General features: G+C 43.6%; 1 protein-coding gene across 4 annotated transcripts in view; it reads left to right on the top strand.

The window, feature by feature from the left end:
• WWOX (WW domain containing oxidoreductase) overlaps window positions 1–27,397 on the top strand; it is a 736,214-nt gene that overhangs the window by 208,483 nt on the left and 500,334 nt on the right. The window contains exon 10 of one of the 4 annotated variants that reach the window (XM_075838646.1): window positions 15,722–16,031. The exons of the other annotated variants lie outside the window; for them this stretch is intronic. Coding sequence (XP_075694761.1) covers window positions 15,722–15,775 — 54 coding nt within the window. The 3' untranslated portion in view covers window positions 15,776–16,031. Of the gene's footprint in view, window positions 1–15,721; window positions 16,032–27,397 lie in introns of those variants that run through there. 4 annotated transcript variants of the gene reach the window in all.

Consider the following 27,397-nt stretch of genomic DNA (forward strand, 5'->3'; position numbering starts at 1 on the left):
GAGCGTTCAGTGGAGCGGAAACATAAGGAGCAGAGGTCTGTCTCCGATTCCCCCTCAGCTGATGCCGGAGCAGATGAACTGCCAAGCAGGACTAATAGAGTCATAATTGGCGATTAGGACTGAAACAGGGCAATAACATCTTAATACAAACTGGCGTATATTATACTTACTGTCAGTTGTATTAAGGTTTCACGGTAGCCTTTTACCAGCTTCAGCCCTCCTTATTAATTCTCAGTTATGAGGCAATCTGTTTTAATAGTATCTCTCTACAAACAAACAGCAGCCTGTCAGGCCGGGTTTTAGCTTCCCGGTGACGCTGCTAAGCCCTCGGTGCTTTGCTTTGGCTGTGAAATCCGACAGATGTTTTTAATAGGAGGCATTAAAATATATTTTGCGACGCCTGTAGCCTTGTTAACTCCTTGAACAGTAGACGGGACCTACAATATAGGTTATATCTCAGACCCATTAATGGCAGCGGTATTCTCCATTGTCATTTGGAATCATTCCATTCAACTTAATTGGAGGGAATAGCTCTCGAGTTGTTTTAGAGTATAAAGCATACCTCCCAACTTTTGAATCTTGAAAAGAGGGACATTTTTAAACCACGCCCAGTATCTCGCGTAAGCACATCAAATCGCGCCCAGCTCCTCCTTCAAATAACGAGAGCAGATTCTCACTACGGATCTCTAGACTTACAAAAAAAAACTATATGGATATTATAAATATTATGGATCCGGTTACATCTTCTTTGTTTTAGTTTTCGTAACTTGGGTATAACATTTGTTTTTGCTTTGTTTGCATCTATTGAGTATGATATGTGACAGACAGACAGACAGACAGACAGACAGACAGACAGACAGACAGACAGACAGACAGACAGACAGACAGACAGACAGAGAGAGATAGATGTTTAATGGAGAAATGTGTTGTTTTTTTTTATTACCACTATTATTACTATTCTCCCTCTCCTGCCAGAAGAGGGAGAAGTTACAGCAGTCCAGCGGGGGGAGGGGGGGGGGCACGAGGGGGGGGGGGGTGAAAGCCGCAAAAAGAATGTGCCTGGAGACACAAGATTTTCTAAAACCATAAAATAATGTCATTTATTTTATGATTTTAGAAATGCTAGTGTTAAACTGTGTACTCACCAGTCACCACTGTCCTGTGGCTTCGTTCTTCTCCTCTCCTCTTCGGTGTCTGCTGCATTTTGCTCCCTTGCTCCAGGCAGACTGCTGCGCAGGCAGCGTCGTTGCAGGGGGGGGGCGCGTGGCTGGAAACAGGGAGGGTCCGGGGCAGGGCGGGACATTGCTCAGACCGCCGGGACGGCGGGACAGCGGTGAAAAACCGGGACTGTCCAGCCGGATCCGGGACGGTTGGGAGGTATGTATAAAGTGATCATATAATTCAGCAGCTAAAAGGGTCGTCCGGTTTTGGCAAATTAGTATTATTTTTTGTATAATTAAAAGTTATACCATTTTCCAATATACTTTCTGTATTCGTTCCTCACAGATTTCAAGATCTCTGCTTGTTGTTATTCAGTAGGAACATTCATTGTTTACTTCCAGGGGATAAAATTCTGTCCATGGTCATGTGATGGACTCACAGGTGCACGGCTCGTTACAATATGTGTATCAGAGCTGTGTCTTGTAACGAGTTGTGCACCTGTGCGTCCATCACATGACCATGGACAGAATTTTATTTACTGGAAGTAAACAATGAATGTTCCTACTGAATAACAACAAGCAGAGATCTTGGAAACCAGGAGGAATTAATACAGAAAGTATATTAGAAAGTTATATAACTTTTAATTATACTAAAAAAAAAAAACATTCATTTGCTAAAACCGAATGACCCCTTTAATTTATTTTATCTGTTCCTAGGAAAAGTTGGGTGACCGGCAGAGAGGCCTCCATTACATCTCTCACAGAGGCTGTCACACAGAGTTCCTAGAATTCTGAGAATTCTGGATCTGACCAGTAATAATACAGCAATAAATCCTGCGGGTTTTAGAAAATTGTGTGACACGTTCAACCCCTGTGTTACTGCACTAACTAGGCAGATTCTGGGGTTTAGGTAAACTGGGTACTACATAACTGAGCAGATTCTGGAGTCTAGGTAAATAAGGGACAGCCTCTGTAATACTGCATAACGGAGAAGATTCTGGAGTCTAGGTAATCTAGTTGTAACATCCCAGTAGTGGAGGGAGAGCTTTGATGAGCTGATCCTTCTTCCTGCCTGATCACCTTTTTGTACTCTCCTCTCTTGTCCGCCATGACAGAGCTGCTGCCTGTATCACGTTACAGCAGCCTGTAAGAAGCTCCAGCTGCAGAAGAGGGAGGTGGGAGGCTGTGGCCAGGGCAAGGGCCCGCCAGCCCCCCTAGCAGTGAGCGGCTGCTACGGGGCCCGCAGCATGAGGGGGCCCCCCATGGCCGGAGGCTCCGCTAGCAGCCGCTATGGCTGCTACAGCACGACGCCACAGAAGGGGTTGTTCCTACAAAAGACATGCATCCCATATCCACAGGACGCCCAGCGATAAGGAGAACGGGGGACCGAAAGTCCCCTGAAGTTCTCCATGACAAACCTCGGACTTCCGGGGTCTGTGTCGGCAGCTCCATAGAAATGACTTTCGCACTGGTCGCGCTTGTGCGCATGCGTGACCAGCGCTCCTTTCATTTTTATTGAACTGCGCAGACGCTGGAGGTTTGTCATGGAGAACATCGGGGGACTTTCGGTCCCCCGTTCTCCTTATCGCTGCCAGCGATCACACATGTATCCCCTATCCTGTGGATAGGGGATACATCTCTTTTGTAGGACAAACTATAGGCCGTTTATTTGGGGGGGGGGCTATATGGCGTTATCTACAGGGGGGGTCTGTATGGCGTTATCTACAGGGGGGGTCTGTATGGCGTTATCTACAGGGGGGGTCTGTATGGCGTTATCTACAGGGGGGTGTGTATGGCGTTATCTACAGGGGGTCTGTATGGTGTTATCTACAGGGGGCGCTGTATAGCGTTATCTACAGGGGGGATTTGGTTCTGTAAGACGTTATCTACTGGGGGTCTGTATGGCGTTATCTACAGGGGGGATTTGGTTCTGTAAGACGTTATCTACTGGGGGTCTGTATGGCGTTATCTACAGGGGGGTCTGTATGGTGTTATCTACAGGGGGTGCTGTATAGCGTTATCTACGGGGGGATTTGGGGCTGTAAGACGTTATGTACAGGGGGCGGTATGGCGTTATCTACAGGGGGGCTGTATGGCGTTATCTACAGGGGGGCTGTATGGCGTTATCTACAGGGGGATTTTGGGCTGTAAGACGTTATCTACAGGGGGCTGTGTATAGTGCTATCTGTAGGGGGCGCTGTGTGGTGGAATCTATAGGGAGGCACTATCTACAAGGGGGTGGTTGTGTGATACCCAGAGGAGGGGGGGCCCCAGTCAAAAGTTTGCTATGGGGCCCAGTCTTTCCTAGTAACGCCCCTGCTCCCTAGCTATGCCCCTGTACTGCAGTACTGTGTGACTAGACTACAGGGAGCAAACAACCTCCAATCTCTCTCTGCAAACAGGAACACAAAACTGTAACAATAAAAATATGCAACACTAGTGATTTCTTTTGTGCGTGGGGGGGTCAGTCACTGCTTTTATTTGATACCAGATGTTTTAACCATTCTTTATTCTGCCACAGACGTGGTCAGGGGCGTAGCTAAAGGCTCATGGGCCCGGGTGCAAGAATTCAGCTTGGGCCCCCCTACCCCTCCCCAGCACCACCATCATCAGCAGACCCCTGCGCGCTCCTATGCCCAGACGCCTTGCCCAACAGCCCCCATAGTATAATGCCCCCACACAGTTAATGCTCCCATAGCTGCCCCCACACAGTATAATGCCCCATAACGTATACTGCCCCCCCATAATAGCCCCATACCGTATAATGCTCCCCATATCAGCCCCCCATACAGTATAATGCCCCCCCCCCCGCAATATCAGCCCCCCCATACAGTATAATGCCCCCATATGTGCATAATTACTTACCTATCCCCGTTCCCACGTCAAGTGGAGGATCCTTCGCCTCCTCCGGTGTGTACTATGAGTGACTCAGCTCCTTGCTCCAGCATTGATTGGAACCGGGACCTCGGTGAGTGACTCACGAACCCCCAGGGGGACGCGACCCACAGTGTAGGGATGTCACGATACCAAAATTTGGACTTCGATACCGATACTTAGTTTACTTTGCCAACAGTAATAAAAATGTAAAAAAAAGTTCTTCCATTTTATGATGTGAGGCACGAGGTGTGATGATGAATTTTGAATGTGCCTCACATTAATAGTAATGAACCCCATCATGTTTCTCAGTCATAATGGGTTAATGTGTAAGGTACATGATGGGGTTAATTACTATTAATGTGAGGCACATGGAGGTTAAATTCATCATTGCACCTCGTGCCCCACAATTAGGCCCCATGCACACGACCGTAAATAACCTCCATTCACTTTCATTGAGCGCGGACACATTTCCGTAGCGCTACTGATGGGTGTCCGTGCCGTAGAAATGTTCCGAAAATTATGGAACATGTCCGTCCTTTTGCATTTTGCGGGCCGTTCTCCCATACTTTGTATGGGAGCACAGCCCGAAAATGCGGGTGGCAGTCGGCGGCCGGCCGTGCCCGCAATCGCGGGCCGTGATTGCGGGCACGGTCGTGTGAATGGGGCCTAAGTGATAGAAAGCAATTTTTATTTTTTTACAGAGTACACATCATAAATGATGCAAAAAAATTGTTGTGCAGGTTATTACGGCCGCGCCAATACCGATTATGTGTATGTTTTATGTATTGAGACTTATTTTAATGTTTATTATAAAAAAGGTGAATGTGTAATTTTTTTATTTAACATTACTTTGTTTTTATTTTATTTTTAAACTTCAATGTACTGGCCTATAGCTATATGCCAGTACATTAGCCTGTGTACGGATAGAACACAGGCAGTTGTTAAGACATACCTCAGTATGCCCTAACAGGAAATATGGTAGGACAGCCCTGGGGTCCTTCAACAGACCCTGGGCTGTCTGCCCATATATGGTATGTCCCTTAATCGCGTCACAGGAATTCCCCGTGACGCGATCCAGGGGCATCCCCCCTTCTCATTTTCCCCTGAATGCTGCAGTCAGCTTTGATCACAGCATTCAGGAGAATAGCGGCGGAGATGAGAGGTTTCTCTGATCTCCGCCGTTATAGAGCGGGGCTGCGGCTGTGTAAGGCTATGTTCACACGGGGTATTTTGCCGAGTTTTTTGACGCGGAAACCGCGTCGCAAAACTCGGCAGAAACGGCCCGAGAACGCCTCCCATTGATTTCAATGGGAGGCGTCGGCGTCTTTTTCCCTCGAGCAGTAAAACTGCCTCGCGGGAAAAAGAAGCGACATGCCCTATCTTCGGGCGCTTCCGCCTCCGACCTCCCATTGACTTCAATGGGAGGCAGGAGAAAGCGTATATCTCGCTGTTTTATGCCTGCGGCGCTCAATGGCCGCGGGCGAAAAACAGCGCGATAATTGCCGCGAAAATCGGCGTGCAGGGAGAGGAATATCTGCCTCAAAGTTCCAAACGGAATTTTGAGGCAGATATTCCTCCCCCAAAATACTCCGTGTGAACATAGCCTAATACAGCCATTGCCCCGCTCCTGATATAAGTGCGCGCGCGGTCAGCATGAGGTGATGCGGCCGGCGCTGCACTAATGAGCGGCGGTTCAGGCCCTGGGGACAGAACATGTGGGTGTATTGTAGCGCGCTCACCATGTTCTGTCTTCAGTGCCGACGCTCATTAGTGCAGCGCCGGCCGCATCACATCATCCTGACGGCGCGCACATGTCAGGACTCAGGAGCGGGGCAGTGACTGTATTAGCTATGTTCACACGGGGTATTTTGCCGAGTTTTTTGACACGGAAACCGCGTCGCAAAACTCGGCAGAAATGGCCCGAGAACGCCTCCCATTGATTTCAATGGGAGGCGTCGGCGTCTTTTTCCCGCGAGCAGTAAAACTGCCTCGCGGGAAAAAGAAGCGACATGCCCTATCTTCGGGCGCTTCCGCCTCCGACCTCCCATTGACTTCAATGGGAGGCAGGAGAAAGCGTATTTCTCGCTGTTTTATGCCCGCGGCGCTCAATGGCCGCGGGCGAAAAACGGCGCGATAATTGCCGCGAAAATCGGCGTGCAGGGAGAGGAATATCTGCCTCAAAGTTCCAAACGGAATTTTGAGGCAGATATTCCTCCCCCAAAATACTCAGTGTGAACATAGCCTTATTACACAGCCGCAGCCCCGCGCTCATACACTCATGTGTACTATACTGTATTGTGCAGTTTGCGGTGGAGGAGGGGGGGGGGCTGTGATTTAACGCTCCCCCCCTCTCCACCGCATACAACACAATACATTACAAGGCATCACACACATTACATTACAATACATAACGTTACAACACAATACATTACATTACACTGCAGCTTACCTGGAGTCCTCCGCACCGACTCTTCTGCTCTGTCTGGAAGCCGTGTCACGTGACAACACGGTCACATGGTACACTAAGTGTACCATGTGACCGGAACCCGGAAGTGGCGGCTTCACGGCACAGAAGATTTAGTTAGAAAACATGCTGTATGGCAACGGGGGCCCGTGGGCCCCCCAGGCTTATGGGCCCGGTCGCAACTGCGACCGCTGCGACCCCTATAGCTACGCCCACTGGACGTGGTAAACAACATGTACCGCCAAATGGCTCCAACCACCGTAACAATCATTCTTCTCCCAAGAGGTCCCAGGGGAAAGAGGACTACCCACAGTTAGAAGGCTCTATCTAAAACCAAGGATTGGAGTCACCTGACCTGTTCTGGTCTATCACGTGTGTGCCTTTTCTGAGTAATTATTAACCCCTAATGCCGCGTCCCACTTATACAGTATGGTGCCTAACAAACTAGGGGACAACCCCTGTTATACAGCATTACTAATCAGATTAAAATGCAATCTTAAAAATAATATTTTGTATATAATAAGGTTTCTTTTTTATTTATATTTCCAATCTACTGCGCAAATTGCAATTCATAGACAACATATACTATGTCCGGCAAATGTGCCACGTAGTATCTTTACATGTAATATAGCCTTTATATTTCAATTAATTTGTGTTATATTTCATGTAGTATATTTATTTGTGTGTCACACAGTATATATATATATATATATATATATATATATATATCTGATGCATGACATATAGAGTGTGTCAAATCATTAAGTGTGTACATAGTAGATAAACCAGAGGCGGACACAGCGGAGTATAAAGCACACAAAGCACTCATGTAACTTACTTTATCGTGCTCATTGCACTGTCACGTATCAAGCAGGACTAACTTGCAATACTTCACGTATAGGAATGTAATAGTGCTGAACCGAGGAAGTGATGACCGAAAAGTTATCCTGTGGATATGCCATAAATGTTAAAACCCCTTTAAGGCTATGTTCACACTGAGTTTTTTGCAGGCGGAATTTCTGCCTCAAAATTCCGTTTGGAAGTTTGAGGCAGATTTTCCTCTCCCTGCATGCCGATTTTCGCTGTGTTTTTCGTCCACGGCCATTGAGCACCGCGGGCATAATACAGGGCGAAATACGCTTTCTCTGCCTCCCATTGAGGTCAGAGGCGTAAACGCCCGAAGATAGGGCATGTCCGAAAAAGACGCCTCCGCGTCAAAAAACTCGTCAAATAACTCTGTGTGAACATGGCTTTACTGTCCACTGAGCTCCACTCCGAACGTTTTCTACAGACAGGACAGCGACCACTACCTCCTCATTCTTTTTATTTTCAGTCAGTCCCCTTCACGACGCTCAGCACACACACCGCACAGTAAAAGCATCGGCAGGCTCAGGAGGTGGAGCAAGAAGAACCCGAACACCGATTGGGTTCTACTTGCTCCACCCCCTGAGCCTGCCGATGTTTTTACTGTGCGGTGTGTGTGCTGAGCGTCGTGAAGGGGACTGACTCTCAGCCAACCAATATTAGGCTTAATTTCAGCAGCGCCGCTATCCCAGATCAATAACTGGTCCGAAGATAGCGATGCTGCTTGCTATGTGCGGCGCGCTCTATCTGGTGGTCTTGGTCATCACTGTCAGATGTTGCACTGCATCTGACAGTGACGCTGGTTACTAGGTGACGAAGACCACCAGACAGAGCAAGCCGCACCAGACTCCTCCCCTCCTAATAAGCTTTCGAAGTAATAGATCGGCACGGCAGACAGAGGGGGATCTATGCGTGCAGCGTTTAGGGCAGCTGCGCGGGCCCCCACCGCCTCCAGTCCCCTGTGCAGCCAGACCGGCTGCATCGGCGATATGTCCGCCCCAGAGATATACATGTCATATACTGTAGTTTCCTGTTAATTTACAATAGCAGTACAGATTCTGTGCTTCTAGAGTATCATTTTGCTGTGATGTCCGTGTAATTTTCTAGTATTGACACTCGTGTCCTAGCGTTATCTCATCATTGTATTATTGTCTACTGATGTACCATTTCATTACCGTTCCTACAATAGAGCTGAAGTCTAAGCCTTTTAGCCCATAGCTCATTGCACAAAGAAACTCTGTAAATGGCTTATTGTATATGAGATGATGTGGATCAGAGCACATCACAATCAATAAGCAGCTAGTCACAACCTGGCAAAGTGTTCTTGGTCGGTTTCCTTTTAGTAAGTATGAATTCTAAAACGCAATGTCAAATACACAATCAAATGAGAGAGCGGCAATAAAACATTGGCTTGACACTTTTGTGGTTACGTTTTCCCCTTTTTAAACCTATTGACCTTTTTTTAAATGCTTTTATGAAAAGAAAGGATACAAAACACAAGTTTCATGATTTAATAATAAGTTAATGATGAGTGAGGTGCACAGTGAGGGTGTCTCAGCTACTGCTCCAAGGGCGTTAATAATTGGACTTGTTTGACCTCCGTCCATAAACAAGGGCAGTAAGTTCAAAGGTTAATATGAAGAAGTTGTAAATGCTCATGAACTTAGATCCTAGAGGCAGTAAAGCTGGTCATTTATAGGAGATGGTAAGCGGCCATTCTTTTGACAGTACTTTTGGCCGAAACTATTAGAAAAATATACAACCATGCTCAAGCGGGCCGTATCATTATAGACAATGGTGGGGGATATCGCTAGGATATGCCACCAATGTCCTATCGGCAGAAGGATGACTGCGTTGACCCCCACCGACTGCACCAATTTCCTACATGGCCTACCAATACCTATAATGTGTTTTCATAGTTGATGGGTCATATTCTAGCATCTAAACTAGTAAATAAAGTAACATTGAAAATAGTCCTGATTAAAAATAGCCTACCATTTTGTATCTACAGCTCCAATGCAGACCGATGGGTCTCTATGGTTACAGACTACAAACAAACCCAGTTTATATTCTGAACCTGTTACCCCACTCTCTCTGCCCCTTGTTCTTACTAACCTACGACCGTAGAGGAGAGCACAGATAACAGGCAGGAACACTTGACTGCAGGAACAGACTACACCAAAGGTTTTATTTTTATTTTTTTGCGTCTGTAACCGTGGAGACATATAGATCTGCATAGGTGCTGTATACACAAATGGGTAAGCTGATTTTTAGTCAAGAGTATTTTCAATGTTGCATTGGAGCATAAGAAAATTGTGACAAAAGTTTGTAGCGCTGACTTTCATGTTGTGTACGTAAACTTTTATTCCCCCTTTTGACGTCCCGAAGGAAACCACGATGACATCATCAACTTGTATTTTCTCCATGATCAGGCAGCTCTGATTCCTAGATGGTGAGAAACCGAAGGGCAGGACAAAAGGGGTCATTACTTTTCTATAAGGGAACCACGGTCCTGGTTATTCTGTCCCAGCAAAGAGAATAACAACCTGTCACATCCGTGAGCTTCAGCGAAGAGGTCCAAAAAGGAAACGCTGTGTTGGTTCTGCCAGGTAGAGCGAGTATCCGTTTATAATGGAAGCTTGGTGGTAGCAATGTGTTTCAGGGTCTGCCTGACCCATTAGGTAATTAATAAACAAATAATATGTTTATCAGGTATTATAAATGTAAAAACTTGTAGTATAAATTCAATTCAACGTATTTATGGTATTAAATGGACAAAAACAAAAATTGGAATATTTTTGTAATTTTTTTGCAATTTTCTCCCAGTGCAAAATACACCAAAGTCAGCCAGAAAATTGAAACAAGGCTTTGCTTAGTTAAATAGAAGATAGAAAATACACGCCCTTTCGTTGTTTGATGATATTATCGGCCAGATAAATGTATATATTTGTCTGTTCTATTAATAATGCATGCATTGCAAATCTCGGTCCATTAAGGTCTTTGATCCGCGCTCTTTTCTATTCATATTGTAACAAGACAGAGCGGCTGGGAACCTTGGAGCTGCCGATGCATTAACTGCCACCCATCTCCGTTAATGAATTCCGTATTTTAATACATTATAAAAAAAAATCAAGACAAGTCTACTGTAGTTTGCAGGTAATTTAATGTATCGAGTAGATTAAAACAAACTGCAAAGACTTTCGACTGTGCAGAGATCAAAGGCACTAATTTCATTGTTCTACTTTAGTGTTTATGGACTTCAAAAAGATGGTACGGCTCAAAACCCTTTTAATGTCATCTGTAGAGTTGCTTTGAAAAGCAAGGAAAATGTCTTCATTAACCAAAGCTGCTTCTTGGACCCTCTCGTCTGCCTGGGTTTTCAAAGATTAGGGGAAAAAAATAAATATTCCTGTCTCCTCTAATCATTAAATTTACTTGTTACATGATGGGAGTGCTCACTACACGCCACAAGGAAATCAGGACCGGAATCTAAAGAATTGTTTTTTTTTTTCCAAAAGTTTTACACTAATTATGGGGATTTGTTGAGAATTACGGCAGCTCTGTAGGAGAGGTTTTTTTTATGACGTATAGGCCCCATTCACACCGAGTTTTTGCACACAGAAAATTCTACCTGTAAATATCAGCTCTGGTTTTTTTTTAAGTGGTTTTGCACCACAGGTGGTTTTTATGCGTTTTTTGTGGCGAATTTTGACGCGTTTTTTAAAGCGTTTTTTTTTTACCTCTGTCCTCAACAGGCAAAGGGAAAAACCACGGGCGGTTTTTGCCACAAAACACGTAAAAAACCGCAGCGGCCGTTCGCAGTGTTTTTGCCATCTACCATTGATTTCATTGTGGTTTTTGAGGCGGAAAACGCCTCAAGATAAGGCATGTCGCTTCTTTTTCCACGCTCACAGGAAAAAACCGCCTCCACCTCCCATTGGGATCAATGGGAGGCAATTTCAGCCGTTTTTTGCCGCACATTCTTTATCACATATACTACCAAAATATTTACCATTTGAAAAGCTTGACTTACTGTAGATCCTAATTTGAGAAAACCACCCCCTAATCTAGACCAGATTTCCTGTGACAGATTTTCAGTTCCACCATATATTATTCCTACTGACCATCTTCTATGAGAAAATTATCCCCCTGTACGACCACTTTTCTATCCATAATTTGGTGGTCAATCACTGCATATTAAACTATTGGCATCACAATTGTTGCTGTACCTTTAAATCTATAATCCATTGGCGGCAGCTATATTTTTCTTATATCGCTCTAATTTGAATGATTCTGCTGATCCTACCTGGGATTACTTGCAAATGTTTCCAATAATGCTTCTTAATGATGAAATTATTATATGCCATAGGAGCACTGGGTTTTACGGCTCGGTCCTGTCATTGCAATTTCAAAATTACAGCGCCCTTTCACAGCTGCTAGTCTAGTATGCCACCCACCTGGCGGCACTGCACAGATTTTATATCCCCACAAAGTTAATATTGCAGCTCTCAGATTAATGTATTCCTAGATGTATAGCAAAATGTTAGAATAGGACCTGGTCATCCTCCGTGGGGGGTTTGGAGTCCCTGTTGCATTGGTCAGGAGCTTAAATTTGTCCGTCGCTACTGCAGGGGATGAGATAGCTGAATCTGGTGGTCCCAATATCCCTTTTATGTTATAAATTTATACCTTGATATTTTTATAGTACTTCTGGAAATGTTTAATTTGCATGGTGTCAATCTTAATAATCCAGGTCGGAGCAAGTTGGAGGCTTAAAACTGAATAGTCCTAGAGCCAGATACGTTTTTTTGCTTATTAAAGGCAATAATATGGTTTGTTATTTCGCAAAGGAATAATCCAGGCAAAATTGATATACTTTGTATAATACCTAGTGCAGGCCCTGTGGGGCGGAGCATGGGAGAATCCCTGTGTCATGCTCCGCCCTCTCAGGTCCTGCACTAGACTTAAAGGGAATCTGTCAGCAGATTTGTGCCCACCAACTGTTGACAGAGTTACATAGGTTCTGTGAAGTCTAGTTTAAACGCATTTATATCGCCGATCATGGTGAACTGAAAAATGAGAAAATAAAGCTTTAATACCTCACACGCTGCAGGAACATTATCAGACAAGTGTCCGATGGGCGTTCCTGAAGTATCCTTACTCTTTTGAGGAAGGGGTTAGGGCGGCGTTACAGAAAAAGAGTCAGGACACTTCAGGATTTTAGGAACGCCCAGCAGACACTTTCCTGCTAATGTCCATGCAGCGCGTGAGGTCTTAAAACTTATTTTTTTCTTTATTCACTACACTGTGATCGGCGATAGATACGTTTAACTAGACTCCACAGGACCTATGTAGCTCTCAAAGCTCTCTAGTAACCAGGACAGATTTTTCAGCCTATGGTTCAAACGATAATTTTTTTAATTTTGTGACAGCAAGCAGAGTTATGAAAAAGTTGCTTAAGGTCCCATTCACATGTTGTGATTAAATTAGACATGTATTTCAGCAGCAGAAATCCGAGCCATACACACTAATGGCGGCCGCAGATGTTCTGCAGATCCACATGAGGCTTAGACCCATCGTCAATCAATGGAACTAATTCTCTCCCTCTCTGCGGAATCTTCGGAAATAAGTAGCATGCTACTTATATTTGCGGCTCATTTTTCTCTGCGGTGCGGACAATTAGAAGTTCTTATTCGTAGCATGTGAACAGGGTTGCAGAAAACCTATTCACAGGATGCGGATTGTCGTCGGCGCGAAATCTGCATCAAATTCTGCGTAGAATCCGACGTTTAAACGAAGCCTAACTTTTTATTATGCTATGAATAGGTTTTAATAAAAAACTGGAAAACTACTTTTAAGTAAATCACAACCACAAAATGAGACGAAACCGAATACTACCTGTGAGTACTCCCGTACAGCATGGAGCAGAACAATATATTAGGTTAGGGAATTGTTATTTATGAAAAACAACTTCATGACCCTACAATTTAATTACATCTATGTAACACTCAATTGTTTGCTTGAAGATTATTTTTTTTGGGGGGGGGGGGGGGGGCATGCTCTGAAAGTTCACACCGAGTCCTCTGCCAAATTTTTATAATATCTCATTACATGAATTTGTTTGTTTGGGAATCTTTTCCTTGGATCCGGTATAATTCCGTCTCTCCAGAAATGATAAGGGCTCCAGTCCACGCCGTTGCTTATTTTTACTGACGTTTGTTTTTGTCCTTCTCCAGTTCTGGAGATGTTCATCACCGTCTAAGTAAATCTTAGAAGTCTCAGTTGTTGAAATAAAAAGAAACACATGGGGAATATGAAATTTCGACTCCATTATATGTATTTGGTTTTTCCGTCATAATAAATGAAACATTTTCACAGTTAAAGGGGTTATAAAGAAGTGATAGATGGTCCATGACCGTGCACACATCAAGTACTCACACTTACGCCTCATGCACACGACCGTGTGCGCCGGCCACGTCCCGTCAGTGATCCGAGGAAAGATAGAACATGTCCTATCTTTCTTCGGATCGGAGACTCGGATCACTTTTCACAGACCCGATTCACCCGCTAAAATGAATGGGTCCGTGAAGACTATCGGATGCCACTCTGATGCCGTCAAAAGCGGCCCAAGTGGCACAATTGTCGTGTGCATGAGGCGTTAGGTCTCATTCAAACTTCAGTGTGCTATCCGTTTTTTTAATGGTTGGCACACTGACCCATTAATTTCTTAAGTGGAACCGTGTGGCCGTTCCGACAAAAATATCACACGCCCTATTCCTGTCTGTTTTTGATGGAACAGTCTCGGCCATTCTGTTCATTTGGTCTGTTGAAACAACGGACTGCACACGGAAGCCGTCCGTGCGCGGTCTGTGTTTCACGGATCCTTCTTTAGCTGTAGACGACGGGCAATGGATGTGTGCATGAGGCCTCAATATACTTTCTACAGAAGACTGGGGTAAAGGAGAGAGGCAAAGAGTTGTCCCGTCCTCGCATTCAGTTTCTTATATAAATTTCTATGTAATGAACTCTGGAGGCAAGGACGTGACTGTAAAGAGTCTGAGAGAACCCCGTTTTAGCCAGAGCGGAAAGCCGCTGATGTTTTGGTTTAATTTCTTTGAATTTCGTTGCTCCGCCAAATCAATTAGTTGTATTCAATTAAAATGTTCATAGTCCAAGTAAAAGTGGTTTCAAATAATAATAATAACAAATATAATAATATGAAATAATAATAATATGAAATAATAAAACAAAATGAAATCTGTACACTGAATGTAACACTCATTACTTGGTGTCTGTCTTCTGCGCTAAGGATGTAAATTTGGGCTCTGTATGGGGGGAAGGCGGTACGTTCCGCTGGTACATGATACATGTTATAGTACAGTAGTACATTTTAGTTGCAAGGGGAGGTATACTCCAAATATTTTAGAAATTCAAGGGTATTTCCATCTAAAACCACAAAGCAATTCTTTAGAGAAGGTGGTAAGTTTAATTAAAAGGGTTTTCCCACAAAACACATATATGCCCTATCCACAGGATACATGTGTGTTTGCTGGGTGTCCGACCGCTGGGAGCAATGAGGAGAACGGGGGTTAGAAAGTCTCCCAAGGTGCTCCATTAGAATGGAGCGTTGGTGTGCGTGCTTGGCCAGAACCGTCGTCACCGGCATGCGCAGTAGCACTTCATTCTCATGGAGCACTTTGGGAGACTTTCGGTTCTCCGTTCTTCACATCGCTGGGGGTCCCAGCGGTCGGACCCCTAGTAATTACACATGTACCCCTTATCCTGTAGATGGGGTATACATGTATTTTGTGGGAACCCCTTTAAGGAATTCTTTGTTTTTCTGATTCATGCTTCACTGTCTGGGACAAAAAGCAAGTAGAAATAGTGTTTTAGTGGGATTCTCCTTTAATTGTATATTTCTTTATTTTGCAGCCATTCTTTAGTTAAAGAAATTGTCTGCTTTGGACACAGCTTGTCCCGCTACTGAAATCCCCAGGGATCAGTGGGGAATCTAGTATCAAGTGTTCAGTTTCCCTGCAGCGCCACCACAGGGGAAAAAAGCATTACACAGTTTGTATGGAAATCATTGGGCTGCCTGTGTAACGAATGGACTTGTTGGGTCCTCCAGAGTAAGACATCCTCTCTATAGCTTTTCGTTCTAGCTAAAATGGCCCTAAATGGGTGACTCCTCTGTATAATCTCAAAATTTCCTAGTAGGATATTTGAAAATGGGTTTTCTAATAGACTGAATAATTAGAAATTATTATTTTTTTGGTTGGACTTAACCCTGTAATGCCCTTAATAGTTTTATTGTTTGGAAATTAACATTGAGCAGATCTTCTATGTATTTTTTCAGGGCCCCATTGAACGCTGCCCGAGATCTTTAAATAATGGAAAAGTTCACTCTTGATAAATGGCTTCATGGGAAGGAGTTTATAAAGTTCAACACAAATGCGTCTATCAGAAGGACCTCCGCTACTTTATTTTAGTGAATAATCACTTGATTTATAACCGGCTACTGTAACATGTCATTTTTAAACTTCTGTTTGCAGAGACAATGTGATTCAGATAAAAATGACTTGCGTTTGAAAACCACTTAGTCACATTGGGACAGACTGCCATAATAATAGCCATATTTATCGGTTCACGTTTATACGATAAAATGGTTAACAAATCGAGAGAATTTAAATGTAAAAAATTAATCAACCTCTTGTCTCCTCAATTTCATTTTAATTTAGAATCTGATTTTTGGGTATAATTTATAAAACTGTGCATGATCGCAGAGACACCGGGGGCCCCGGAGCCTATCCAATGTAAAAAATGTAGGAGGATCTCAGTGCTTTGTTTTAACCTATTGGAAATATATAACCCCAGCACACACAGAGGTACACAAGAGATCCAGATGCACACAGGGAAGATCCGGCGGACATCCCATACCAGTGATATCGACTAACAGCGACAGTGACAAAGGCCGAGGTTCGGCCGAAACGTCTTACCAAGTCGCTTACTACCTCAACTTAACCAACTTTTGTTGCAATAAAACTTAAATTTGTTTGCATCTGGATCTCTTGTGTACCTCTGTGTGTGCTGGGGTTATATATTTCCAATATTGTGGGATTCTCGTCCCTACCCTACTAGCACCACGCTAATAGATTGAGGAGTGCATCCCAATATCTATTTTTGTTTTCACCTATGAACATCTACTCTAGAATTACTGTCCGAGCATGTAGGGAGAAGCGTTTTAAATAACATGTTAACCTTATTGTCCGGTTCGTAAGGATTGCGGCGATACCACATATGTGTTTCTTTTGTACACTTTTGCAAAATAAAAATACTTTGTATAGAAAAAAGTTTTTCCCATTTTTATTTTTTTACCGTGTTTACTTTCTTTTGTATTTCATTATTTTTTAGTCTAATTAGGTGACATTACAATGCAATCCTTTGGTCGCTTCTATAATGTTTTGGTATACTTAGTATACCAAAGCATTTTTTGCCTGTAAAACTGACAGGCAATCTATGAAACCTAATGGTGAGATAGCTGTAGCTCGTTTGGGGCCTTTTTTAAGACCTGAGTGCCATGGCAACCCATCGGCGCCCCTTAATCACGTTGCAAGGCACAGATGATGTGGCAGAGGGAGCACTCTCTTTCAGTCTAACCACCTAGATGCCACTTTCTCTATAGATCTTAGAGGCCTTAGAACAGGGATGGGGAACCTTTTTTTCTGCCAAGTGCCATTTGAATATTTATAACCTCATTCGCGGGCCTGTTTCCGTAACTCCCATAGTAGTGAATGGCAGTTACGGAAGTAGCGTAGCATGCGAGTTACGCGATTTCCGTAACTACTATTCAGTTCTATGGGACTTACTGAAACAGCGTAGCTCAGCAAGTTACGCTTTTTTCTTCTTCATGGTCGGAAATCACAAGCTTCAGCCACAACACAAAGAGGTAGAACGGGGGTTTAGGGGCCCTTTCTTGAGATAGGTTCTGGTCCCAGGGGTAGGACCCACCTGCATCTATCGGACATTTATGACCTATCCTGTGGATATATCATAAATGTCCTTGATGAAAAAAGCCCCTTTAAGTCACCTGACCTCACTTTGAGTAAATAGGGTGACCGGGCGGAGCCAAGGAGGGAGCGGTGGTCAGAGTGAGGTCGGGGCGTGCTGTTACAGGAGTGTATCAGTCCAGTCACCTGACCTCACATCACTGACGTGAGGTCAGTTGACTGGACTGGGCCGGTGGCCCAGGGGCGTAGCTAAAGGCTCATGGGCCCTGGTTCAAGAATTCAACTTGGGCCCCCCTACCCCTCCCCAATACCACCAGACCCGTGCGCACATCTTTGCCCAGCTGCCTTGCCCGACAGACTCCATGAATGCCCCCATAGCTGCCCCCACAGTATAATGCCCCCCATAGCTGCCCCCCACACAGTATAATGCCCCCATAGCTGCCCCCACAGTATAATACCCCCATAGCTGCCGCCCCCCACAGTCTAATGCCCCCATAGCTGTCTCATACAGTATAATGCCCCATACAGTATAATGCCCCCATGGCTGCCCCATACAGTATAATGCCCCCATGGCTGCCCCATACAGTATAATGTCCCCCATGGCTGCCCCATACAGTATAATGCCCCCATACAGTATAATGCCCTCCATAGCTGTCACTTACAGTATAATGCCCCATAGCTGCCCCATACAGTATAATGCCCCCCCATAGCTGCCACATACAGTATAATGCCCCACACAGTATAATGCCCCCCATAGCTGTCCCATACAGTATAATGCCACCATACAGTACAATGGGCGGAGTAAGGCGGACTCACTGTGGCAGCGGCGGTCAGAGTGAGGTCGGGCCGAACCAAATGATCCCGGACGTCCCCCACCCCTATCTTAGAAGCGGTGTTTCGCCTGTATATTGCAGCAGTATGTTGGCTGTATATTACAGCAGGCACCCGCTGCAGATGTTATGGGAACTTCTCCTGTGTCATCCTATGGACATAACTGTACGCCTATTTGCGGGAATATACCACTAAAATTGAAGTTATATCTATTTGTGGGAGACGGTTAAAGAAGAACTCCGGCAAACCAACCTCCATTTGGAAATATGATAAAGTGAAGGATGCCTGGTGTATTGCCATATCTGGCGCCTTATTTGACAGCCGCTCTATACCGGGTTACAGCTCTGTCACGTTATGCCCACTCTGACCACCTAAATCCTACAATGTCTGCTGCATGGACCAGAAGTCCGTCTCTTAATGCAAGCCTATGAGAGCCTTGATGTGAGTTTCAAAGACTTGCATTGAAATACTGACGTCAGGTCAGTAATAAGCCCAGCAAAATGATCTTTTAAAGAGTAACTAAACTTTGGAAAAAAAATTTGACATGTCAGAAGGTTTGATCGGTGGGGGTCCGAGCATTAAGACACCCACCAATCGCTAAAACAAAGCGGCAGAAGCGCTCGGGTCAGAGCTGTGCCGCTTCATTTTTGATTGGCTTTTCTCGGAATGCCGAGCAAGTGGTGTATCAGCCCAATGGAATGTCTATGGGTCCGTACTCCGCTTTCGCATCGGGGAGCCAATCAGAATCTAAGCGGCACAGTGCTCACGCGAATGCTATTCCCGCTTCGTTTTAGCGATCGGTGGGGGTCTCAGTGCTTGGACCCCCACCGTTCAAAACTTTTGACATGTCAAAAGTTTTTTTTAAACTTTAGCTACTCTTTAATTCTATATCTATGCAGTGAATTTGGAGCCCTGTATCAGAAAACAAAGCTCCGACTGCTATAAAGATATCTTACGAAATGTATTAGCCCTGACATTCATTTTGAACCAGCACCTTTACGGAGCTTTGGACCTTAAACCAGAATTGTCATAGTAAGGGTTAATGCATACAAACTTTTTACAGATCTATTTTGTACGGAGCCGCAATAGGGCTACCATAGGCGTGCATGAACCCTGTTCTGTACCTTTGTATGGCTTTGATTTCATACGTGCCGTAGTTTTATGGAGATTTTTCCTGTCGGATTCCGTTTCAATTCAACAGAAAAAAAATCGTCAAATTGTTCTTAGGTGAGAACATTGTTGTACATATGGCACCCGGCTGTAGTATAGGCTCCGTGCAAACAGTTTTTAAGTTTAGAAATAGTCACCACCGATATTGAGAATGTGATTTCCGTCCTTCCAACGCAAAGATCACGGCTTTGCAAACTCAAGTGGCTTCAGGTTTTCCCCTTTCAAGCAGTCCAGACATAAGCCACTGAGCACTAAGGGACTGAGCAGTAATTCCAGTTTCTCTATTTTCCTTGTTCGTCCAATTAATTATTTATCAATTGTACACACTCTTGAATCAGTGTGATTATCCAGGGCACGCAGCGTATAAACCACTTGAAAGCTAAATCCAGACATAGCTATTCCGCAGCACGCCCGACAATCTAAATATTGCTCTTAGACTAATCGAAGCAGCAGGAGAAGTCAACGCCGTTGATGGACTATTTCTCAAATTGATTTCAAAAATGTATTTAAGGGGATGATCTTCCACTGTAGATTACCTATTGATTTTTAATATGAAAAGCTCATTATATAGGCAGTAACGGCATATAAAAACCCAGCAAACCTTTGCATAAATCCTTTAATTGAATTTTCAGCGGCTCTTTGGTCCCCCCCCCCCCCTTCTTCTTGGTAATTAAATCTACTTCTGCATCCTCCATGTTTTGGGCGGAGGTAACCTAACCACTATAAAAGTGAAGTTGTTTATAGTTCTATATTAAACAATTCCTTTAATCTGGCATGAAGTTAGGCCATCTGATAATCTGGCTCTTGTAGTGGGGAGTTTCATAAAACCAGAAGCAGAAGATGGGCCGGAGAACTTTCTCTGACTAAAAAACTAAATGGGGTTTCCCACCTTCTGACAGCTGATGACCTATCCACCAGATACGTCATCAGTATATCATCGGTGCGGGTTATGTTATGGCACATGTACAGAGCCGGATGGAACTGTAGCTCAGCCGCTATTCTGCGGCCGGAGCTAATTGCTTCCGGCATGCATGTCCACTGCACCAGCTGATTTTTGCGGGGTCCGGGTGTCCGACCCCACATATCATGCACTGATCACCTAACCGGTGGATAGGTCATCAGTTGTCAGAAGGTGGAAAACCCCTTTAAGGTTCTTTTATACACTTTTGTATGACTATTTGATAATCCAGAAAATTGGATAATCTGGCACCTGTCAGGTACTTTTGATGCTAGTTTAAAGAAATTTTACTGTGACCCACATTTACTAATGCTGTCTAATAGTTAGCGTAAACGTAGACTTGGCAGGGGACAAAATGTGTCAAATTTATCACAGTGGTGCACGGCTGTATGATAATTTTGGTGCATCTACCATGACCTGTTAGGTCGAGTTCACACGAGCATGGTCGGTCCGTAAATACGGACCGTATGTCGGCCACATTTCCCGGACTGAACAAACTGCAGGGAGCCGGGCTCCTAACATCATAGTTATCTATGACGCTAGGAGTCGCTGCCTGAAAACTGTCCCGTACTGAAAAAATGATTACAGTACGGCACAGTTTTCCCGCAACGAGGCCGGGAATCCTAGCATCGTACATAACTATGATGCTAGGAGCCCGGCTCCCTGCAGTGTGTTCAGGAAATGCGGTCGACATACGTTCCATATTTTACAGACCGAACACGCTCATGTGAATCCGGACTTAGATGCTTTTCTCTTCCTTATACCACTTTTCATTTGGCTTATTTTGTGACAGAATTTTGTGCCAGTATTTAGGCATGTTTTTGGTGCACATTGGCAGATTTTAAGTCACACCTCTTTCAAACAAGCCACACCCCTTTTGCACTCTTTTCTGAACATTTTTAAAAAGTGTCTAGTGAGATGCAAAAATCAAATTGTGCTAATTTGAGCCAAAATTTGGCTATTTTTTTGAAAATGTCTAGATTCAAACACAATAGTGAATCTGTATCAATTTTTCCTTAAGTGTTTCTTTAATAAATAAAAAATTAAGGAGTAAGACTAAAAGAGCCTCCCAACAAAATAATCCAGCTATCGGAGCTTGATTGCTTAAACATATATAATGTCTACAATATATATATTAGTGCTAATATGACTGAAGGACCATGTAGACCTTTGTAGACCTAATATGGTTGACTGTCCTAAAATGCTTATTCAAGAACATTGTAAGTGATGTGAGCTCTTTGCTTCTTCCTTTGAGGTCTTCATCATGCCTATGGCTGCAAGCCTCAAAATACAATTTGTCGCTGGCTGTAGTTCAACAGGTTGTTGGCTTTTCCAACCAGCTCTTTCTTATAAAGGTCTAGAAATTATCTTCTACCTCTCCACAAGGCTGTATAGAGAATTAGTTGACTGAGGTATGTTGATCAGATGGAGGGCGAGGTACAAAAGGGGCTCACTGTGACGTGTGTCATTCAAGGACCCACGTACAGTGTGAGCTGGCCATGATTTTAGAGCATAAGTGGACAAGAAAATCTCAAGGAAAAAAAGTCACAAAATGTAAAACGGTGGTTTGTCATTGCCCCAGGAAGTTCACCCAGGATTGCTGTTGACGTTGGTCTCCTCCATAAATAAATTCACTGTATTTCAAAGATATATTCAATTGTGCTCCCACAACATAACAATTTTAAAGGATTCACTGGTGTGATATATGAGTAAAATATAACATTTATTTATAACTCTGTAAAAACAGGGGTACAATCACCACTGTGAAAAAGCCCCACCGTGTGTATAAAAACGTATTAAATAATAAACTCTGAGTTCTAATTCAATTGTGAACCTCCTATAGCTCAGTGTTCAACAAGAATATCAATACGGAATCAGCATTTGAAAAATGGGCATAACAATAGTCTTGACCCTAATTCACACTAGAGTGATAACCGCACCGGAAGCTCCTAGTGTTGAGGTATACAAACAATGCTAGTGTTCCCAATGCTAAAAAATTCCTATTCACAACCGACCCAACGCGTTTCAATACTCATCATCAGGGGTCTGTAGCTTGGTCACTCTGGCCAGGGATGCCAGCGATATTTAGTTCAGCAGCAGGTATTCTGCTGTACTCCACGGAAGCATGCTCGCATAGATGTCAGCGGCTCCATAAATAGGTGAAGATCGTGCAATGTCAAAGTCATAAACTTCTCCTCATTGTAGCCACTAGCTGTAGCCAAAATATTACCTGGAGTCTAAAAGCTTACAATCATTTCAGCTGCCAGGCCACTTTCCTTCTGCCAGACAATAGTGAATGAGGAAGGGAGGTCTCCTTGCCAGCATGATGACCTACCAAGAATATGTTAAATGAACAAAAGCTCTGGGTTGGAACACCATCCATTTTGATAATGGAGGTCCGAGCACTGAGACCCCCACTGATCACTAAAATGTAGTGGCAGAAGCGCACTCCTTGGAAAATAGAGCGAGTGGCGTATCGGCTTGTTACAAATAGTAGCAGGACAGCTACCAATCAATGATTTCTGTTATCTCTGGGTTTGGGTGTTGCTAGGCAATGTCTCGGTCTGAGTCTGGAATTGGTCCTCATTTAGCTTTGCCTGGTTGATTAGAGCGGCCTACTTTTCATGGGCCTATATATACTTCAAGCCTGGATTATTTAGGTGTTGGTTATACTGTTTCTGGCATGTGCTAAACTCTTTCCAGATTTTTGTTTGTGTCTTTGTTCTTGTCTGTGTTTGTTTGTACTGTGGGACCTGTTGGTCTTCTGAGAGATCTAGTTTTTGTATAGCTGTTTTATGTGTATCCTGGGATCAGTAGTTCCACTGGTTTGTTTGCGTTTCCTGTGCGTTTAGTCTGCTGCAAAGCTGTTGTCTTATCCTGCTGTGGGATAGTATTCAGATAGGGTCAGTGAGTGCTGTAAATTCTTCTCTACTTTCCATTCATCTGTTAACTGCTTGCATGCTATTCATCTGCCATCCACTCCATTTATTCATCTTTTTTATCTTCTACTGCCTTCAGTTCTGTTCGACCACTGGTGAGTTACTTGTAAATTTTGTTTTTTGTCAGTGTTGATACGTGCTTTACTCATGTGATAACGATTGTCTGGTGTTGCGGTCTTGAGCCCCACCAGCGGTGTAACATTACTCTATAGAAAGTCTTTGAGTCTGTTCACCGCTTGCTGGGTTTCCAAAGAAAGCCAAGCAGAGCCGATCAGAAAATAAGGGGAACAGCGTACACCTAAGTGCTTCTGCCGCTTCATTTTATCGATCGGCGGGGTCTCTTCACTTGGACACCCACTGATCAAAACTTCTGACATGCCACTATGACATGTCAAAGGTTTTTTGAAAGTTATTCATGTATGGCCTGGAAATACTCTTTAAGACCATTTTAGATGTCTGTAGGATAGGAAAAAATTAGTAATACTCCACCGTCACAATTTTTCTAATAAAACAGTAGATTTTGCGTCCAGTCTTGTGTCCGCCAGTCTCTTCACGACACATTACATACAGTTTTGCTGTAGTAGAATATTAAAATGGCAAGTAGCAAAAAAAATATATATATAATTTTTTGTCATTTAGCTTTTCCTCCTACAGGTGTTTTTGATTCCTCGACAAATATAAATGCCAGTTTTGTGTTTTTCGACTGTTTGTAATATTTAACATTTGTTATTTAAAACTTACATCCCCCAGAGATAGGAATGGAATCAATAAGAACTCGGATATTGCCCATAGTAGCTGACTTATAAAATTGTTTAGAAGAGGCTATAAATTGAAAGGCAAAGCAAATTAGACGTGGTTTAAGTGTAATCAATTTCTAGTTTGTATACAGGACCCACAAGTGGGAAAAAAGACAAGTTGTAGCATTTTTAATAAAGGCCTTTACGAAAAATAACAGCGGTATTTATTGCGGATTCCATTCTCGTTTTATTGCTCATTAATGGAGAGAATAAAACTCAGTGTATTCATCTTCTAAGGCGTTTTTAAATCCCCTTAAATGACATTTTTAAATTGAACTACTTATCTCATTTTATATGCTCCTTACTACAAGCAACGCTTTGTATTGAATGGGAGTATAAACTGGATTCCCACCGGGGCTTAATATCGCAGCCGTTATGATGCCACATGCGCTTGGCAGGGTAGAGTATATGAAGAATGATGGCAATGTTGTGGATGCATAATAAGAAAACACTAATTTTATATGTGTTTCTGCAGGAATGTTATTTTTCTCAAGGCTTTGATGGAATAGAAGGTAGATCTTGTAAATGTACGCTCGTAAACGCAGAGCCATAAGAAAGGTTTAGCGTTTAAATCTGCGAGGAAACTGTTGCGGTCTTTAGTTTTGTCACATGATGCTGCGTATGGAAAGCAAATGCCGCTGTTCTACAGGTTTCTCCCCTCAGCACTGGTTAACGGGATAAATAGCCACAAAGGGTTAAAGTGTTGTTCCTATTATAGACATTTATGGAAAATCCACCGGATTTGTCTGATAAGTGCAGGTCCTAGAGGTGGTTCACGACCCTCGTCCCATCTAAGGAGGTGGCCGCCGGCCAACGCATCCAGGTGGAAAATTAATGGAGAGGTGCCCATTAATTTTATTACCAATTCTTTTCTATGGGAGTTATGGAAACAGCCAAGCATGCATGCCGGCAGCTCACCAGGCCTAACTTGAAGTTTCCCTGCCCCAATGCAAAATCTGTAACCGGACCCCCCACCTACCATGGGCCATGTACAATACTTGTGTCTTCTTATGTGTCAGCGGGTCCTTTGGGTGTCCTCAGGCACCAGTGCCCAGGTACAACTGCTACTATTGCCCTATTGCTAAACCAATATGCCCACACCTATAAGTCCTGTATAGCATATCCTGTGAATTTGTCATAATTGAAACATAAAGAACATTTCATCAGTCCTTAAAAGGGTTCTCCTCACTGTTAGGAGTATATTCACACCATAGAGGTTGCCCAGCGCCAGGTACCCCATCCACAATTGCCAGGGCAAAGAGTCACTAACGGAGGGCTTGTCCATGTAACACTATAGTTTTGATAATTTTTTGGCTGGTTGCGGCTTTTCTCGGCTGGCGGTAGCAGCTGATCGCCAAGGGTTTCTGAAGCTGGACCTGCAGCAATCAGTTGATCGCCAGGACTTTCTAAAGCCGCAAGTGATCGCCAGGCTGGCTTTAATTGCTGAGGCGTTATCTTCATGAGAAAGTTCTGCTTAGCCATTTCTTAGTGATATTTGTTTCTGGGAATGTTGGGTGACAACCAATATGACTACATTTTTTAATTGATTCTTATGGGAGTTTCGGAAACAGCCAAGCGCGGTGAAGCACCACAGTCCCTTCATTCTAATGATTGGGGGGAACGGGTGGGGAGGTGGATTACAATGGGAATATCTGGGTCTAGAAAGCTTGAGTGTGTGGACCTTTTTCTAAAATAGTTTGGAATTTTTGTAAATTTGGCTTCTCATCGGTCTATGATGATGACGACAGATTATTCCAAAAGTATTAGAAATCAACTCATTAATCCGTGACCTTTATAAAAGCAGATTGACCTTCTCTACTTTGGGCAATACCATTTTGTTAGAAGGCTCTCCTAGCGATAAGCAGATCACTAAGTGTCCTACTGCTGGGATCCTCCATGATCATCTATAATCTCCTGGGGAACCTGGCAAAAAGTGTTACATTCCCATGCTATGCCACCACAGGAGAAATGAGGTATTACATGCTGCCCATTAAAATTAATAGGATGTCCAAGTAATGCATGGTTCCTCCAGAGCGAGAGACACTTTGAAGTATATCTCTTCTTTAGATAAATAGATGAGTGTCATGAACGTGGAACCCCTCCCTGAATGCCCAAGTAGAGTACTTGAAAATGGGTTTTCTAAATCGGACAACCCCTCTGCTAGTATTCCTCTCACCCCCAATAGCGGGCACAAGTGTAGTGCCTTCATGTATTGTAAATGCTCGGTTATGGTGGCATGTGATTGTCTCTTGAATCTGCCTAATGATGACTATCTGGGAGGTTTGTGATCAGTGAGTGCGGCCGGTAAGATTTAGGATGTATTTGCGCTAGCTTATTGCCTGCAGAACTGGCCTTCCCCAGTGGTGCTGTACGCATACTTGAAAAATCAATAGGGATTAACCTCTCACCCCCCTCACATACTTATACCGTGGTCTGCATGGCTTACCAATATTTCATCTGTTTCTCCTAAACGTTCGGACTCAATAACGTGCAGCTGTCGCCGCATGTGACTAATTAATTACAAAAATTCATCCGCACTGGGGGAAAAAAAAAGAAGTGATTAAATATCACATCAGCTATCTCCTGGAACTGAGGGACTTTTAATGGGTAGAAATGACTAATTTCACATCAATTATTGTTTGTTGGTCATTGTCCCTGCCTTATAAAACGGCCAAAGTTAATTTAAAGATTAAAAAGGAATCGGTCCAAATAGCCACTTGTATCAGTCAGCAGTAGGGTGGGCTTTAGGGTCCCCGTTGAAATATGAACTCAGGGTTATCGGATTACAGGGATTGGATTTATTTGAATGTAAAAAAGAGAAAACATTAAGCCTGTAAAAAAAATTTATAAATACATTTTCATTTTTAAAATAGTATTTTTTTTAAAATATATTTACAGTCAAATTTGCCAGATACCCCTTAGAGTCTGAGCACTAGGGCTAATGGACATAACATCCTGCGCCAGTGATTGGACATTGTGGCCACATGACATGATTCCACTAGGGGTGAAGTGTAATTGAAACCTATTGTATATACAGGCCATATGGGCAACTGGGGACAAGTGACAGCTAGGGTTTCCACCTTTACCACCAAAAAGTTTCAATGCCTTTTTGATAAAGGTGACCATACACATTAGATGAATTTCATCCGAACCCCCGACACACTGTGCCCCTAAATACAATAGTGTCACCCCCCTGAAAATTGTGCCACAAGCTGTGCCCCCTGAAAATAATAGTTACACACACACAAACACACAGTGCTGCATGTTGAAAGTGACACACAGTGCCGCTGTATAAAGTGCCCCTGTAGACCGTGCCGCATACAGTGCCAG

The sequence above is a fragment of the Rhinoderma darwinii genome, chromosome 9 (assembly GCF_050947455.1).
Source record: "Rhinoderma darwinii isolate aRhiDar2 chromosome 9, aRhiDar2.hap1, whole genome shotgun sequence".
In the NCBI taxonomy this organism is placed as follows: Eukaryota; Metazoa; Chordata; class Amphibia; order Anura; family Rhinodermatidae; genus Rhinoderma; species Rhinoderma darwinii.